At 40.3% G+C, this 18126-nt stretch overlaps 1 protein-coding gene and 1 pseudogene across 7 annotated transcripts in view; one reads left to right on the plus strand and one right to left on the minus strand.

Moving 5' to 3' along the window:
• Pde4dip (phosphodiesterase 4D interacting protein) overlaps positions 1-18126 on the minus strand; it is a 225299-nt gene that overhangs the window by 133271 nt on the left and 73902 nt on the right. For 4 of the 7 annotated variants that reach the window (XM_013509345.1, XM_013509340.1, XM_013509348.1 and 1 more), the window contains exon 4: positions 1718-1828. In XM_013509345.1, coding sequence (XP_013364799.1) covers positions 1718-1828 — 111 coding nt within the window. Of the gene's footprint in view, positions 1-1717; positions 2044-18126 lie in introns of those variants that run through there. The other 3 variants (XM_013509346.1, XM_013509344.1, XM_013509347.1) reach the window with 1 other exon arrangement.
• Positions 1883-17869, plus strand: LOC102019544 (annotated as a pseudogene).

Raw genomic sequence — 18126 nt, forward strand, 5'->3', positions numbered from 1 at the left:
TTTCCAAAACCTAAGAACATTTTAACCTAAGCTTTCAGTGCTTTTCAAATAACCATAGTCAAATAAGGACAGTAATATGACAGGCAGATTAAACAAAGATTTGGTGAGATAAGAAAGGAGAAGACACAGGAGTTTGAATTCCTTCAAGTCATACAACACAACAGCTACCTGATCAGTCTCTCACACTTAATAGTAGGCAGAGTTAGGGACCCCATGGCAAGGCTGCAGTCAAGTGAAAAGGTTGTCACCTCTGCTTGTGACAACACTCTGATCCACTCCCCCCATGCCCTGTGCAGCATCTACCATCTCATTAATCGCACTTTTGTGGGAAAGAAATGGTGTCCTTTCTCATCCCATTCAAAGTTTTGCCTGAACACACAGTCTCTACAGCTAGAGCACAGCAGAGGGTGAGACCAAATGATTCCAACAGTTGTTTAATTCAAACTAAAAGAAAAGCCCTTCCCTCAAATTATCCAAGCAGCTGCTCCTTCCGCCTTGCTTTGGAGGGAATTAACAGGAAAATTTCCTCCCTCTGCACAGTGAACAAATTTGTTCAGTGTTCCTATCCGGAGGCAAACTTTGCCACTCCTCCTTCCCTTCTCTCAACCCTCTGAGTTAACGAGCCGCCAGCCTCCTCTGAGACATTCACATTGTAGCCACAGAAAGATGAAAGATGAACCTGGGCCAAGGTCAGAAAAATTCAGGTTAAACATGGAAATTCAGGAAAGATAGGTAATAGGGCTAAATTCTCCCACATTTAGCAGTTCATATTAACTGATATTATGAAATAATCACTAGATTTCCTAAATATCAGCTGTTTCTCAGAACCAAGGTGTTGTATCTAGCAGCCTCTAAGGCTTCCCAGCCTTCTTCAGGACAGGACAAGGCACACATACAAAGTGACATTCGCGTCATGCTCTGTGGAAATAGGTGGGGATTAGGAACTTCCAATAAAGTCTGAGGCAACCAGCCCATGTTACTCCTCTTGCCTGACATTAAGAGGCTTGAGGAAATCAGTGTTGTGACAAGCGAGGGTTTAATCCTTGTAGCCTATTGCTTTAAGTCTGTTAGAGATGCTGTCTCATCTCCCCCCCAGCTCAGCCAACCCACTCTGACCCATCAATCAAGACAGCCCTCCCCGCCTGGAAGCTGCCCACCGCGAGCCAACTGCTATCCTCTTCTTCAGGGTAAGGTGAACTAGTCCTACGACTAAAAATGGTTTAGAGTCTGCCTCCAAAACTTACTTACCTAATCCTTTTCAAAAACAAACATGAATTTCTCAAGGAAGGAGAGGTCTGGCCCTCAAGCCTGCCCTTTTCCCCATAGCGTCCTATTCTTCATCTAGAGCTAGAAGGGGGCCTAAACCTCCTGCCAGAGTCACCTCCCACTGCTTGTTGAAAATGCAGATTTCCGTGCTTCTTCCTCCTGTAACTAAATCAGAATCTCTGCTTCCCTGAGTTGAAGAAGGACGGAATCTAGAGTTTGAAGCAGCTCCCGAGCTGATTGTTCTGCGTGGTTGCCACGGAGAGGCTGTTTTAAGCCAGTCCCCTCCTTTCACAGAGAAGGGTAGGAGGAAACCAGAACAGGAGAGGTTCAGGGGACTTGTCCAACCAAGGTCGCACGGCGTTAAGGAGGGGGCCCGAACCTTGCCCTCTCACTGACCAGCGCAGCCCGGTCTAGACAGCCGCAGGCGCCCGCAGGCCCGGCCCGCACTCACCCGCTTGTAGACGTCCTCCTGGCTGGCCTCATACTTCTGTTGCATGCGCTCCTCCAGGAAGTAGATGCGCAGCTTGAGGCTGAAGTTCTCCTTCTTCAGGTCATTGAGGTGCTGGGACAGAGTGCGATATCCATTAGACATGGTGGGCAACCCATGGGGAGGAGCATGCCCGGTCTCCCCTCACCCCAGGAACGCAGCGTGGCTGCACCGTGGCATGGAGCGGCCGAGGCTGCGACCCACAGGCTGGCTACGGCGACATCACCCTGCTGGCGCTCTCTCCGGGACTTGGGACTGGGCTCACTGCTCTGGGTGCTGGAGCCTAGCGCACTTTCCTTTTTTTACCTCAGGGAGATATTTGCGGAATCCCTGACGAGGAACATGCTGTGTGAACTCGGACACAAGTGGTGTAACCCGACTCCAGGCCAGGACTGGCTGTCACCCTCCTGGAGCCTCACAGGCCCAAGTGCAGCAGTTAAACAGCTTCTCAGAAAAGAGAGGGGCTGACCCCTTGCCGCTTCCAGGAAATGGGGCAGGGGGAGTCATTCGAGGTGTCAGTGGATTGTACAGAGGAAAAAATAAAGGGTTGGGGAAGGGGTGGGAGGTACTGAAGCTCCTGGTGGCTGATCTGGACAATAACCCAAAGGAACCTGAGGAGAGAAGTAAGGTTGCTATGGCAAAGAGCAGGCATAGACAAAATGGCCCACACAAGGTGGGCCAAAGGTCTACCTTCCTTTCTGTCAGGTGCAAATCTGACAGAGCTACTACCGTGTGTGTGTGTGTGTGTGTGTGTGTGTGTGTGTGTGTGTGTGTATGTGTGTCTAATTCCCTTTGGTGACCCAGAGTGCTCGCTCCTCTGATCAGTTCCTTCCAGTTTTTCTCTTAGTGGTTTTCAGTTTCAGAAACTGAAAATATGAGTGGCCTTTATTACATGTCCTCCCCATGTCAGCCTCAAAAAAAAGGCAAATCTTCTAGCTGAGCAGAACCTTTGCAAACTGTACACCAGTTATAACAGCTCACACAGAGGCACCTCCTTCTAGGGAAGAATGAGAAGAGGGTGTGGGTGGGTCAAAGGGAGGGAGCCGTCATCCTGGAGCCCAGAGATTCAGCCAGTCACTGGTTCTTAACTCTGGCACCTGCCAAGTGGAGCCAGGCACTCATCACCAGATCCTGTTCATAAAGCAATTTAAGATCCTTGAGTGACAGCTGCAACATTAGCAGGAAGTATTATTTATACCACATCACATGGGACATTAAAGGTGACTCAGAGACAACCTGGCAGCGCAGATAACAAACACACCTCAGTAACACCAGGTTGGAAAAACTAGTGTGAATATCCAAAGTAAAGAGAACTTTAAAATGTTCCACTGAATTTAAACACTCCCTCCCCAATATACCTGCTTTTCATTTTTCTAATTTTTTTTCAAACCTTCATAATGAAGTCACATTTCCTAGTACCTAACAGGTAGAACATTGCATGGAGGATAAAATATAAGAGAGGTGAGGGGCTTTCACACAACCAATATGTGTTTTTTAAACTTTTTACATTTTATATTGCAGTCCAACACACACACACACACACACACACACACACACTTAACTGAAACAATCATTTAACAAAGTAATTGTTACCACCATTATGTGTGATTTACTCTGATAGCTTCTGGTCTATTTCTCTTTCTGGGAGTGATGTACCTAATTGATTTCACAGATGGCTGATACATTTCAACCCGCAGTTTGAGGAACATGGATTCCATAGGAACCCAGAAGAAAGAATGATCAAATCCTAGTGGGGTGATACTAGAGAAACCTTCTTTAGAAGTTGAATGAAAGACAGAAAAAGTTTGAGTGAATCAAGCAGCCTTAGGAGGGCAGAAGATTCAAACTGCAACTAGGAAACACATTTCTTCCATTACACAGTTGACAAGCCAAAGTGTTCCCCCATTTTAAGAACAAACCCGCACATTTAAAGTTCATTTAGCCATCTTCATCTACATTTTACATTTAGAATAAATGAATACCATTTAAGCTTAGACAGTGTGGGAAGAAAAAACTAAATTAAAACTCAAGATATATTTCTCTGAGCTAGTGTGAGTGTTCATCTGTAATCCCAGCTACTCAGGGGACTGAGACAAGAGGATCTCTTGAGCCCAGGAGTTTGCATTCAGCCTAAGCAACACAGTGATAACTCATCTCAAATAAATATGAAAATATAAATAAAAAATCTTTTCTGGTTTCAGCACTGTTACTAAATAGCTGTGTGACCTGGAGATAGACATCTTTGGAGGCCTAACTGTACTCATTTATGTAGTGAAATAGTTGAAAATAGGATAGTTTCTAAGGTCCTTTCCTGGTTAAAGATCTTAGAGGGATAACCCAGTTATTATCACTCCCATTTGTGCAAGATGGGGCCAGAATGCTACATCCTAGATTAGTGTTTAATCATGCTTTGCTTGACTACTTGGATTCTCTTATCATGTAAGAGAATTTAACAAAGGTTTTGGGGAAACAAAACTGCATAAGAATGCAAGATATTCTTATCCAACCTAGATTTCACTACACATTTATGCCCCTTTCCTCTATGCCTATGACATCTTGTCCTTCTTCCATCTCTCTGGCCCCTTTTGTTTTTTTAACCAGTTGCTTAAAGTCAGTGTTTAAATGACAGAGTAAGTGCTTAACCTTCTGCATTCTTTTCACATTTTCTCCCTTAGACCTTTTACTCACTTTTTTGTACTGTAACTTTTACCTCCCAAACAACCCAAAGTCTCTAAGGTTGGCCTTCTCACCCAAGATCTATACGTCCAACTGTTTACTAGAAAGCTCAGTTTGAATGTCCCATGCTTACAAAATTCATAGCAAACACTTTTGCAATAGTCTCTATCACATCTACCAGAATCCACACCAACAATCTCCAGGTTATAGCCAAAACAATGTTTTCAAAATTTAAACATTGCCTGTCGTCTCTCTAATTTAAAACCCTTCATAAGCATCTCATCACTCTCGGAATAAAAGATAAATTCCATCCCTTCTCTAAGATACCTGCTGTTTTGTTTTCAAATCTTAGTTGAAATTCCATCCAAGCAAAACCTCCCTGCTACCCTAGCCACCTTCCTCTTCCTCCTACATCAGATAGTAACATTACCAGCATTTATATGCTGCCTTTGGTGTTGCCTTTATCATCTTGGAGGATTATTCACATTGTTTAGTTATGTGATATTCCATTTGTTTGATGGCCCCTCTTGTCTAAAGCTGCCCAAAGAAAGGGCCAATGATTTATATATCTTCATTTCCTTCTGTAGCTTCCACAACAGCCTGCAACACCGCTGTTACGCAGGCTATACTGTTACAGCCTCTTAATCTTCTTGAACAGACAAGATTGGTTTTAGGGCTATGTTATGGTTGATACACTGTGTCAACTTGGGGAGTCTAGAGGTTTGGCTAAGTGACTCAGCAGTTCTACATCCTGGGGTGCAAAGAACATGCCCTTCCTGCTCTAGGATGTTATTCATTGTGTCACTGTGAGAAGTTTCGAAGGTTAACTATGTGAGTGCCGCCCCCTGGGTGTGGGTAGCCTGCTTACAATATAAGGGAGGGAAAGAGGCTTGCACGCACTGCGATTCCCCCCTTTGCTCTTGTTGCTTTGCTATCTTCTGCCTCAGAGCCAACCAAGTATGGACTGAAACCTCCACAAACTCTAAATAAACTTTCCTTCCTTCATTTTGTGCATTGGGTGTTTTGTCTCAGCAATGAAAAGTAACTAAGACAGGCTAGCATGAAGTATTTTGTGTTTTTGTATTCTCTTTACACAGTGTTTACAATGCATCCCCTAAGTATTTGTGGACTTAGTGAGTATATATGTATTCCATAAGTATTATATGTTTTGCTGACCTGCTTTGTTAGCTATGGGCTAGCTTGCCTATATTATTCTCATAGCGTGAAGGATTCGTTGTAATAGCGCCAAAGAAACTATATTTGCTAGAATGGTGATTGTAGAGAAATGGTGTTTTGCTCACATATAGTTCCAAGTTTATAATATGCCCACCATGATATCATCCCCAAACTCCAATTTATATCTAACTTCTTATTACAAATCTCCACTTGAATATAAATATTTTCACATTTGTGATATCTAAAACTAAACACCACCCCTCTAATAAATATGTTCTTGCCTCATTGGACCCTATTTAACTTTGTAACAGTTCAGTATTTCTACTTGTTTGGGTCAGAACTTTTAAGTCATTCATCAGTCTGCAAATCTTATTATTTCTAATAAATATAATTTTATATATATTCATATATATATTCTATGAAAATGTATTCCATATACCACCACTCCACTGATACTTCTACCACTCTGGACCAAGATACCATCATCTCTCTCCCAAATTATCTCAGTCACCCCTTCTACTCGTTTCCTGGCTTCCATCCTTGTCCCCCTATAGTCCGTTCTGAGCACAGCACCAGAGTGTCCCTGTTAAAAACTGAGGTTTCGCCTCTGCTGGAGACCTCTATGACTCCTTGTCTGACAGCGAAGGGCAATGTGGTTCCTTAGCCCATAAGGTCAAGGCCCTACGTGATAGGAGCCCCTCTTCTCCCTTCCCCTCTGATGACCTCTGCACTCTTCTCCTACTATCCTGTCTCTGTTCCAGCCAAACTGGCTTCCCTCATACTTTCTTAAAAACAGTAATTACCTGGCAGTACCTATAGTCTGCTCCCTCCATTCACAGCTACAGAACTTTCTTCCTTACCTTCATGTTTTTCAATTTTTAGTTTTTAGTACATGTTTGCAGTACATAACGATTATATTCATTAGGGGAAGTTTGTACATACACAAATTTTTTATGGCCTTGCCTTCATCTTTCATCAAATGTCACCTTCTCAGTGAAGCGACCGCTCTATTTAAAGGTGTAACCTACCCCATTGTCTCATCCCAGCAGTCCACATCCCCTTTATTGTGTTTTGTTTCTGTATCGCTGTTGGGGCTTGTGTCTCAATGTCCCTACAAAGCTTCATGTGGTCATAGGTGGGGCTTTTCAGAGGTGGCTGGATCTAGAGTGTGTGATGCTGAGATTAAGTGTGGGATCAAGAGTGTGTGATGACTAAAATAGTTCTGGGTAGGATTAAGGGTGCCCTAAGGGCAGTAGCCTGCATGGGGTATAGGGGACAGAAAGAGGGTCATTGGTCACTGCTTGCTGCTTCCTACTTCACTGCTTTGCCACCTTCTGTCTCCCTTAAACTGTTTCTCCTTTGCCATGCCCCTTGCCATAGCAACCTGCCTTGGAGCCAGCCAACTATGGACCAGAATCTCTACAAAATTGGAGCTAAATAAACCTTTCCTCGCTTAACTTTGTGTATTGAGTATTTTGTCTCAGCAATGAAAAAAATAAACAAGACAATCGCTATTGCCTTCTGCAATACTATTTTTATTCATTTGTTTTGTTTCTTGTCTGTCTTTCCCCACTAGCATGTAAACTCCATGAGAAAGCTGAGATTTGTGCTATTTTGTCCAGTGCTTTGTCACCTGTACTAATAACGATCTCTGGTACATAATAAGTGCTCATTAAATATTTGTTAGATACATAACCCGCTGACTTTTTTGGCCTTGTTGGATTTAATTATAATAAAACTCATCTGAACATGAGATTAGATAGATGTTTTGGGATAAACAGCTTACAGGAAGACATTCTACCTTATAAAAAGATTATTTTATAAATAAAATATTCTACCAAACTAATTTTAATACAGAATGTAGACTTTCTATGAGTTCTGCACAAATAGGGGGTAATATATGAAAAATTACAATCATAAGACAGTATGAACTGTATAAATAGGAAATATTGTAGAAATTATGAAGGAGAGGTTGTCAGAGAAAGCTCCACAGAGAACTGGCCCTGTAGTTGTGCTGAGAAGCTAGGCTCAAGGATGAACATGAAGTAGTTCTAGGAGGTGGAAAATAACCAAAGGTGCAGAGGACCAACTGTACTGAAGCAAGGGCACACAGCGTCTTGGAACTGAGGAGCTGGGATGACAGGACGTGAAGAACCGTACTGGGGAGATCCTGAAAATCAGGGAGAGGGTCTCAAGTCTAGTTTCTGAAGGCAGATTCTGTGTGGACAGCGGTAATGGGAGGGCTAGGGCTGCCTACAAGGATGACTGCACTGTTTCTACCACTTATCTTTTGTGCAGCTTATTTACTTTTCAGTTCTACATTGCTTAGGAAATAAAACACTGCAGATTCTGGAGCTTCTACTATAAGGGACAGTGCTTCTATCTTTCCTCTTTTTTTCCCGTAGTACATGCCAATCTTTATTCTTCTCTCAAAATGTTTTTCCCCAAACATTAATGGCTTTCCTTTGGTCCTCCCTTAATTGCTTTCCACCTCTTCCATAATGTATGAGTCCAGACTGGAAATAAGATTGCAATAATGACTCAATCAATGCTAACAATAGTAGGAGGATTACAACCCAGCTGTTGTATGTCATGCTACATTAACATAACTAACTGTCAAGTCAGCCTTTAGAACCCTAGCTTGACATCGTCTTAATCATATTGAGACCCCCCCAAAGCTCTTGTAATAGAGTTATTAAAACATTAAAAACATATTAATCTCTTACCAATCTCTCTCACAAAAATGAAGTTCCACTCCACTAGAAATGATTAACCATCTTAATAGACATATTCTTTTCAAATATAATAAAATTTGCACAATTTCAACCCTGCTAATTTGATATCTGATATTTCATACCTTTATAGTCTTTGAAATAAAAATATTTTAAGGAAGTTGACACAGTAAACAGGGGAGCAGAAAAGTGTTTTAAATAAACTTTGATATTTTATTTACAAATAGACAATTAAATCACATTATGCACATTTAACTTGGCAGGGTACCAACAAAATTATGGAAAGTGCAATAGATTTTGAACAAGGGAACTGAAGTTCAAATCCCAGCGCTGCTATTTTCTAATTCTGTGATTTGGGAACCATTATGGAATAAGAGTTGATGACAGAAAAGTCAAGATACTGGGATCTAGAGAGACAACCAAGGGAGCCAACCATAACCGTGATGCTTTTGTTTTTCCATCTGAAACAAACAGAGTGGAAATAATGCTTGTTAACATCGGGATAATGGATGCATGGACACATATTTTATGATTCTTTGTACATTCTTGTTGTTTGTGAAATAGTTTCTAATTTTAAAAATTGTTTTATTTGGAATGAAATGAGGAATTACAAGGAGGAAGCTATCAATTAGATATAAGGATACAGTAGAGTTCTCTAATAGTGACTTAATTGATGTGCTGATATGGTCATCCTGATATTCTAAGTTTGAATCATATTTCCTCATAGAAACAACCCCACTGTTATGATTTGGATAAAAAATGTCCTCCTGTAGAGGTTCATATGTTCAGAAATGAAGCTTTTGAAGCTGATCATATCATTGGGCACCAACATTAGCAAGGAGTTCATAGCTGAATGCTATTAGGAGGTGGGGCCTTGTTGAAAGAAGTAGTTTTAAGGGGCATAACATGGACGTATATTCTCATCCTAGGCCCTTCCTCTCTCTGGCTTTTTCTCTTTTGCTCTGCGTCCTGGCAAGATTTCTTCTGCCATATCCTCCCACTATGGTGATTCTGCCTTGAAGCAAGCCTGACCATGGACTTAAACCTCTGGAACTGTGAGCCAAAATAAACCTCTTCTCAGTTAGGTTGTGGGTGTCAAGTATTTTGTCCCAGTTATGGAAAGGTGGATAATACACTTATCAAAGGAATTTGCTAACGAAAAGGCTATCATTTTTAAGGAACCTCAGACTATCCACATGCTGGGCCGGGGATATAGCTCAGCAGCACAGTGCCTGCCTGGCAAGTATGAAGTCATGAGTTTCGATTCCTGGCACCAAACCAAAAACACCCCAAAATGACAAAAAACAAAAACAAAAACAAAACACAAGAATATCCACAAGCTTTCCTGTCGTTCTAAAAGGCAGTGAGAATCTATCTGCTCCGATGGAGAGTTCTGGCTTCTTTCTTCCTTTTTTCTTTCTTTCTTTCTTTGTTATTTTACTTCATCATTTTAAATTCATTTTATTGGTACATTTTAGATATACATAATGATAGCATTCATCATAGAGAATTTTTACCTGTATATAGTATATCTTGATTCTTCTTTTTTCCCCGTTCTCCTCCTCTCCCTCCAACCCCTCCATATCCTCCTATTCTCCCTTTTACTTTTCCCTTCCTTTCTTCCCTCTACCCCCTTCCACTGACCCCCTTTCCATTTGAAAATTTTCTTCCTATTTCTCAATATCTATTATATTCTTTGGTTCTTATTTACCCCATTGGTTTCTCACACCAGTGAAGCAATGCAATATTTAAATATGTGTGTCTGATTCATTTCACCTAAGAGTGTGGTCTCAAGGTACATCCATTTACCTAGAAATGTCTCAAGCTTATCTTTCTTTATGGCAGAGTAGTATTCCCTTATATATGTATATGAAACACGTCTTCTTTATCCATTCATCCATTGATGGGCATATGGGCTATTTCCTAGATTTAGCTATTACAAATTGTGCTGCTATAAGCACGAGTGTGCATATATCACTGTGGTATGATGCTTTCAATTCTTTCAGGAAGATACCAAGAAGAGGAATAGCTGGGTCAAATGGAATCTCCAGTTTTAGTTTTTTGAGGCATCTCAACACTGATTTCCATAGTAGTCTACACTCCCACCAACAGCAAAGAAGGGTTCCTTTCTCCCACAGCCCCGCCAGCATTTGTTATTTGTTGATTTTTTGATAATAGCCATTCTTTCTGGAATGAGATAGACTCTCACTATTGTTTTAATTTGCACCTCTTAAGAGATAAGTGAGTACAAGGTGCATCATATTTTCAAAACAAAATGAAGACTGGGACCCAGAGATGGTCTCTAATAGACTATTTAAAACTTTAACCTTTCTAATTGTCATATTTTCAAACCAGTTACAGGAAAGGAAATGGTTGGAGGTATTTCTTACTCTTTTGCACATAATGAAATAGAACCTAGGAACCCAATTTGCTCTGGATTGAGCAAGATAGACAAGTAAGAAAAGATGGGGCAGATGGGAAAGGGTGATTTGTTTTATATATTTTTTTTCTTCTAATATATGTATGTGTCTGGGATCTCTATACTGTTTTGACAAAATCTGATTTGCACAAATATCAAAGCTTAATTCCTGGCTATTTTTAATGACTGAGACTCATATTAGAAAATTAATTGGATACCATTACTATGTGTTCACTTCAATAATAACCTAAGTTTTGACAATATACACAATGCCTCCATGTATATTGCTTCATTGTATCTTCACTACAATCTCAGAAGTCCAAAAATTATATATTATTATCTCAATTTATTGTCTAGAAAAGAGAGACATCAAAATGTTGGCTGACTTGCTCATCTAGAAAGAGGTGGAGCACAAAACTATAACTTTCCACAGCTGGACTCCATACTGCAGCTTTCACAGGGCCTCAGTCAGTCATGAGATCATGTGTGTCTCATAATTCTAGGATTCACCTGTGACTATTAAAGTAATCCACTTCCACCTCTGAGATCCAACATCTTTCCAACAACCATTCTTAACTGCAAATCATCCTCCTTGCACCTATGGAAAACCTGACAAGTTGAGCCTATGACAAAGTCATTTTCTCCATTTTCTAGATAAATAAATGAAAGCTGGCCCTCAAAAGGCTAAACAGAGAGTTACCAGCTGACCCAACAATTCCTCTCCCAGCTATACACCCAAGAGAATTTAAAACATATGGCCCTATGGACACTTGTACACAAAATATTCATAGTGCTTTATGCACAATAGCCCAAAAATAAAAATCTCCCAAATGTCCTTGAACTGTTGAGTTAATAAATACAATTTAATATACTGTATACCAATCATAAAAAGGAATGGACTACTGATACACGGTACCACATGAGTGAACCCCCAAAAACATTATGCAAGTGTGAAAAAAGTACTACAGGTCATATATCGTATAACTCCACTTATATGAAGGTTGAGAATGAGAAAAACTAGATTAGTGGTTTCCAGGGGGTAGGAGCAGGGAAACAGAAAATGACTGCCAATGAATGTTAGGCATCTTTCTCATGTGAATAAAATGTTCTGGAATTATAAGGTGATGATGGTTGTACAACTCTGTGACTTAAATTGCATGGTTTTACACAAATTATATTTCAATAAATCTGTTATTTTGAAAAGAAAAACTGAAAAAATAAATTGCTCAATCCTTTCCCTTTTACAAAGATGTGTGTGTGTGTGTGTGTGTGTGTGTGTGTGTGTGCGTGTGATATTCGGTTTTAGGGTTAGAGTTAAATTCAGTCCAACTTAATTAAAGGCAAGTGACTTAGCCAAGCATGGTGGCATACGCCTATAATCTTAGCACTTGAAAAGCAGAAGAGGGGGACTGTTGCGAGTTCAGGGCTAGCCTGGGCTACATAGCGAGACCCTGTCTCATAAAAACCAATACCCCCCAAAAAATGACAAATGGCTTAAAACTAATCACGTCTAGATGTTTCATATATTAATCACATTTAAATTATGGACCCTTGATGGAAAGGCTACATAAAGTATCTTCTAAGTAGCTTTTACTACTGAGAGCATAGATTATTATATTTTATCGAAAGGTAACCCTTTGTTATAATACTCAGATAAAACAGATTGAAATATATGATCCATTCTATGTTTTGGCATAAGAAGAAAACATACCAATTATGCTGCTCTAATGAATACATATAATGTTTATGCACTACTTTCTAGCAAGGAAAATGTCAATGAAAATCAGTCAGTTTGGTCTTCCACTCATCAACGCTTTCACCCCAATACAGAGTTTCTGCCTGGTGTCTCAAGAGTCAACTACCGCTTTCTGCTTCAGAAAGACTGCGACTGCTACAAAGACCTGGTTTTTCCTTTGGGATTTCACAACAAACTCATTTTTAAAAACTTCCTCTTAAAACTCTTTTGTGAAATTGCAATATAATTTCTGAAGCTCTATAGTCTTTTAGATATAAAATTGTTAATGCCATCCCATTTTCTCTCCTAAAACTCAATAGCACACCAATAACAATCCTCCACAGATTTATCTTGAAATAACAGGAGTGTTGAGGGGAAAGCTGACAAGTTGATAAATAAACTCTATCTTAGGCAGCCTCAGCTTGTACATAAAAAAACATAAAGTCAGATGATGATCCTGCTGCTTTCCCCCACTGCAGATACACACCCACACCACCCTCAATCCTGGAATATCTAAATGTCATCATCACCACCACACTGGCATCCTCTGAACTATATAAAAACAAAACACAACAAATAACAGCTTTCCTGGTCACCAAAAATAGATTGCCTAGCTGGGAATAGTGCTGCCAGAGCCAACAAAATGAGCTATGTGGACAGTTGAGCCACAGTGGGAGCTTAGGCTTCAAAGTAGATTCTTTACCAGTTTGGTCCACTCAATACCATCAGGACTGGGTGCTTGTCCACAGTTGTTTCAACTCAGAAAGATTATTTGGTGAGTAGAATTCGGGAGGAAAATACCACTTAATGGCCTCAATGTTTGCCTAGGATTTTCAGTAATACTTTCTCAATCCTTTCCAGGAGTGAAGGCAGTTTTGAAAGGATGCTGCTGGAGGATTCTGTATAGGTAATAATATTAACATGGAATGTCACTCCTCTTCACTGCTCGTCCAGCTCTGACTTTAGTCCCAACTCACCCTTAAGTAATTAACTCAGACATATCCCACTAAAGGAAGTCTAAGGGACCCTAAAGCCTGCTCAAGGGCCCCCTCCTGAGTTCTTCCAACCCACCGTGTACCTAGTCTGTGGTCCTTATCATGATATACTGTGGTTATCTGTAGAACTATCTTCCCAATTACATTTAGAGATCCTAAAGAGCAAGAAAGATCTCTTACATTTCTACCAAAATGAAAATCATTTCTCTGATTTTTTGACTGGTGGGCTGTAGCTTAATGACTATAAAAGTACTATTTGTATTTGTTCCAGTAGTTCTCATCCTCAGGGTATAACATAACCTAGCAGTTTCCTAAGCAAGAAGACTTGACATCACTCATTCTAAATAACAGATTCTACTGGGGCTCTCTTATTCTTGTGTTCTGCAGCATTTGTGCGTATTAAAACAATGGAATGGAAAAAAACACAACAGAAGGAAGAAGAAAAAAAGGCATGCCTACTAAGCACCAGGGACTCTCCTAATTGCTGTATCTAGCATGGAAAGAAAACACTGTGCTCACTTTGGCAGAGCTCAGATTCTAACAGAAAAGAGAAAAGACTGCCTTGGAACAAACACAGTGAAGCCTCAAGTTACAACCAGCCTGACCGACAAACAACAAAGGTTATGACTGGGATTTTTTTTTAACTTACGACCAAAGTCAACTTATGACCTGAATGCTTGCGCTTGTGCTTCCAGATGGTCTCAGATACAGATTTAACCCTTAAAGAGTTCTGGAAGGATCATTACAATATCCTTTCCTCTAAGGGGTTGAGAAATCCTGGATCAATGTCTCTCTAAGAGCACTGAGGTCTGCCTTTTTATATAAGGGAGAGAATCTGAAGGCTGTGTAGAGGAGTCTGAGCCTTCAGTTGACAACTTGAGTTACAACCAGCCCCTGGGAACAAATTGAGCTCATAAGTCAAAGGTTCACTGTATTTCATATTGTTAAAGGAAAAGTTCAAGGTATCCTGAAAGCTTCCAACAGGGTGATAACCTAGTCTGGATGGGAATGGGAAGGTAACTTGGTGAGAGATAATCCTTAGATTTTTACTCTTTCACTAGCTTTACACGCAGTCAATGTACTCCTGCCAGGTATGTCTCTCAAATATCTTTGGGTTACACCCATTTATTTTTCTCATTCCTCTCTGGGCATCACCACCAACCTCTGCCTATGGTGTTGAGCCTCCCAACTATTCCCTTTACCTCCTGTCTTTTTTTTTTTTTTTTTTTTTTTTGATACTGGAAATTAAACCCTGAAGCTCCACACTGAGCTACATGCCCAAATTATTTTCTTTTTTACTTATATTTTTGAGACATAGCCTTGCTGAGTCACTACACTGCCTGGGTTGGGCTCAAATTTGTAATCCTCCTGTCTCAGACTTCCAGTGCACTGCCATGCCTGGCTTCTGGCTCTAGTCTTTATTCCTCCAATCTAGTCCATGCAAAAGCCAAATAGATCTTCCTAAAAGGTAAATCTGATCATGTCATCTCCTTGCTTAAAAGTTTTAAATGATTCCAAATGAGCTTAGATTAAATTTAAAGTCTCAGCTAGGGATATAGCTCAGTGGCATAAGTGCCTGCCTGTAAGCACAAGGTCCTGAGTTTGACTCCCCGCACACACACACACACACACAAAATTTAAAGCTTTTATAAAATTTGCAAGTTGTATATGCTGGTTTCTCTGTTTTTCTCCAGTCGAAACTTTTTTCCACACTTCTTGTCTCCCATGCTCTAAGGATATTGACTGACTATAGTTCTTTCTCTCACCTGAATCTTGACTCATGCTGCTTCTTTTGCACAGACTATTCCTCATTCTCTCCACTTTCCCAATATTAGTGGTTAATTTTTCTTGCTCCTGCTACATTAAAATAAGGACCAAGCCTGAAGAATCCCTGAGCAGATAAAGGGCCTTCTAAATAACTTCAGCCTGGCTTGATTTTGCAAATATAAGAGAAACTTAACTTGAGATACTTCTTGTAAATGCCTGTATTAAAGAAAAACAAAACATAAACTCAACCAATGAAAATTAGCCAACAAATTTGTATAAATAGAAGCTTCCAATGGTATGGATCAAATAAGGCAATTTTGTAATAGTGACTGTTATGGTTGACACATTGTGTCAACTTGAGTCTAGAGCTTTGGCTAAGTGACTCAGCAGTTCTGCATCTTGGGGTAAAAAGGACACGCCCTTACCCTTCCGGGATGTTGTTTATTGTGTTAATTTGACAAGTTTAGAAGGGTAACTATGTGACTCAGAAGGGAGCCAGGGTGCTTACTTTGTATTCATCCTCAGCCTGTGCAAGTGGCAGGCATGCAGAGGGTGTGGGAGCAGAGGACCACCCCCATCCCCCCAGAGCAGGTAGACTGCATAAAAAAAGGAACTGAGCAAGGACTGGCTGCTGGTTCTTTGGAGGAACTCCGGTCTTCGCCTTTAGCTTGGTCGTCTCCTGGCTTCTGGTGCAGACTGCTGGGCTTCCGTCTGGGACTCTTCAGCCTTCTGGTGTTGGCTCTCCGGCCTTCATCGTAGATTCTTCAGCATTCCGTCGCAGATCCATCAGCCTTTTGATATGGACTTGCACGGACACTGCAGTGAGCTCCAGCCCGGGGCTGGGCTCTTCAATCTCCAGCGTGCAGACACCCTCTGCACACTTCCTCATCCAACTCTGTAGCTGACCATTGCAAGCCAAACTTGTAATTTCTTGTACATTTGTTTATCTTGTATTATATCTGTTCCGTTAGTGAACCCTGATACAATGACCAATCAAATAATTTATTTTGCTTCCATATTCAACCTGTGCACCCTTGTTCTGACACCTTCTTGTCACCCAACCATGAAACCTCTTCTGATTTGGTGTTCTCCAGTTCGTGAATTGTCTCTTACTCAAATAAACTCCTTAAAATTTTGTTGTGCCTCAGTTGAGTGTATTAATATTGCTGTAGTCCTTTTGAATACTCCTTCCAGTCCCCAATGAAATATAGTTTCCTCTAGGAACTTTTCCCTGAATCCTCTCACTCTTTCAGACTGAGTTAAGAGCCTTAGTTATGTATTTTGTGGCACTTTTTACTTCTACATAATAAAAATAATAATAATTAGATTCTGTTGTAATTTGCTAATCTGTAAACTATAAGAACAGGAACCATTTTTGCTTATTTGGCACTGTATCTGCAGAACTTAAGACATTATGTTGCTCATACATGGTAAAAGCTCTAGGAACACTTGATGAGTGAATATCTAATAAAATTAACACCCATTATTAAAAATTTAGATAATACAGCAATTTATAAAGAAGGTAAAAATCATGGTTAAGCCCATGTGGCAGATGTAATCACTATGATTATTTTGTTATACATCCTTTAGGCATTTATTTTTTCTGCCTCCAAAAACTACATGTTATTTTATATATAATTTAGACAAAATCTTGTTGTTTTATCATGTAATCTTAGCTTGGTTTACCTGGGCATCCTCCCACCTTCTCAGTATATTGCTTTACAGTGTTCTGTCTTATGTGTGCATCTCACTTGAAATAATCTTCACCTTGATAGGTAATCAGATTATTTCTAGTATTTTATTAGTATATAGAATATTTGTTCTTTCTTGTGACACTGTAGTGATCAGCTGCTTCAAGATAGAGCTGAATTTTTTTTCCATCCACTGCCTAAAGAAACTCATTGAAATGGATGGTGAGCACAACCCTTATATTTTGTAAGACACGTATGTCACAGAAGTTGCTGCTCACACTCTGAGTGAAGAATGGAAGGCATACGTGGTCCAAATCTGTAGTGAGAATGATGAACAAAACCTCCCTCAAAGCAGGGAGTCTTGACTCATGGCCTTGTCTGCCTGCTACTGAGTAAGGGGTGTTCCTGTTCCCAACCAAGAACTGGTGAGAGTCGGGATTGCTCGGTTGCCCCAGTAAGCATTCTTAAATTTGCTATTGTAAAAAATGGAGAGGCCATTCCTGGACTGACTGATGTCATGGTACCTTATTACCTGCGGTCCCAAAGAGCTAGCAGAACTTGCAAACTTTTCAGTCTCTCTAAAGAAGAGGACACCCGCCAGTACTTTGTCAGAAAGCTCTTGACAAAGAAGAAACTTCGAATTAGAGCACCCAAGATTCAGCACGTTATGATTTCACGTGTCCTACAACACAAGTGCAGGCGTACTGCCGTGGAGAAACAGAGTACTAAGAAAATAAAGAATAGGCTGCGGAACATGCTAAACTGTTGGCCAAGAGAATGAAGGAGGCCAAAGAAAAACACCAAGAACAGATGTACCAAGAAATGCAGGCTGTCCTCTCTGAAAGCTTCTAATTTTGAAACTCTGAATCTAGTCAAAAATAAAAAAAAGTTAAGAGTAACCAGTAAAATTAGAACTAAAAAATAAACCCTGAAATAAACTTTCATCCTTGAACACATATCTTTGCACTATCCATACCCAATCACTGTGGCCCTAACAGCTAGAACACAGGATCCACTCATTTACTGAGTGGATGAATGGATTAACGATCAAGTAAATGAGATTATCTATTAACCAAAAGCATGATAAAACTGTGGCGAGAGGCTAGGCTCTAGAAACAGCATATTATATTCAAATCCATCTCTAGCACTTTCTAGTAATTACCAGCTTTTCCCTAGCTTTGT

The sequence above is a fragment of the Chinchilla lanigera genome, unplaced genomic scaffold, assembly GCF_000276665.1.
Source record: "Chinchilla lanigera isolate Chin_1 unplaced genomic scaffold, ChiLan1.0 scaffold00167, whole genome shotgun sequence".
NCBI classification, from domain to species: Eukaryota; Metazoa; Chordata; class Mammalia; order Rodentia; family Chinchillidae; genus Chinchilla; species Chinchilla lanigera.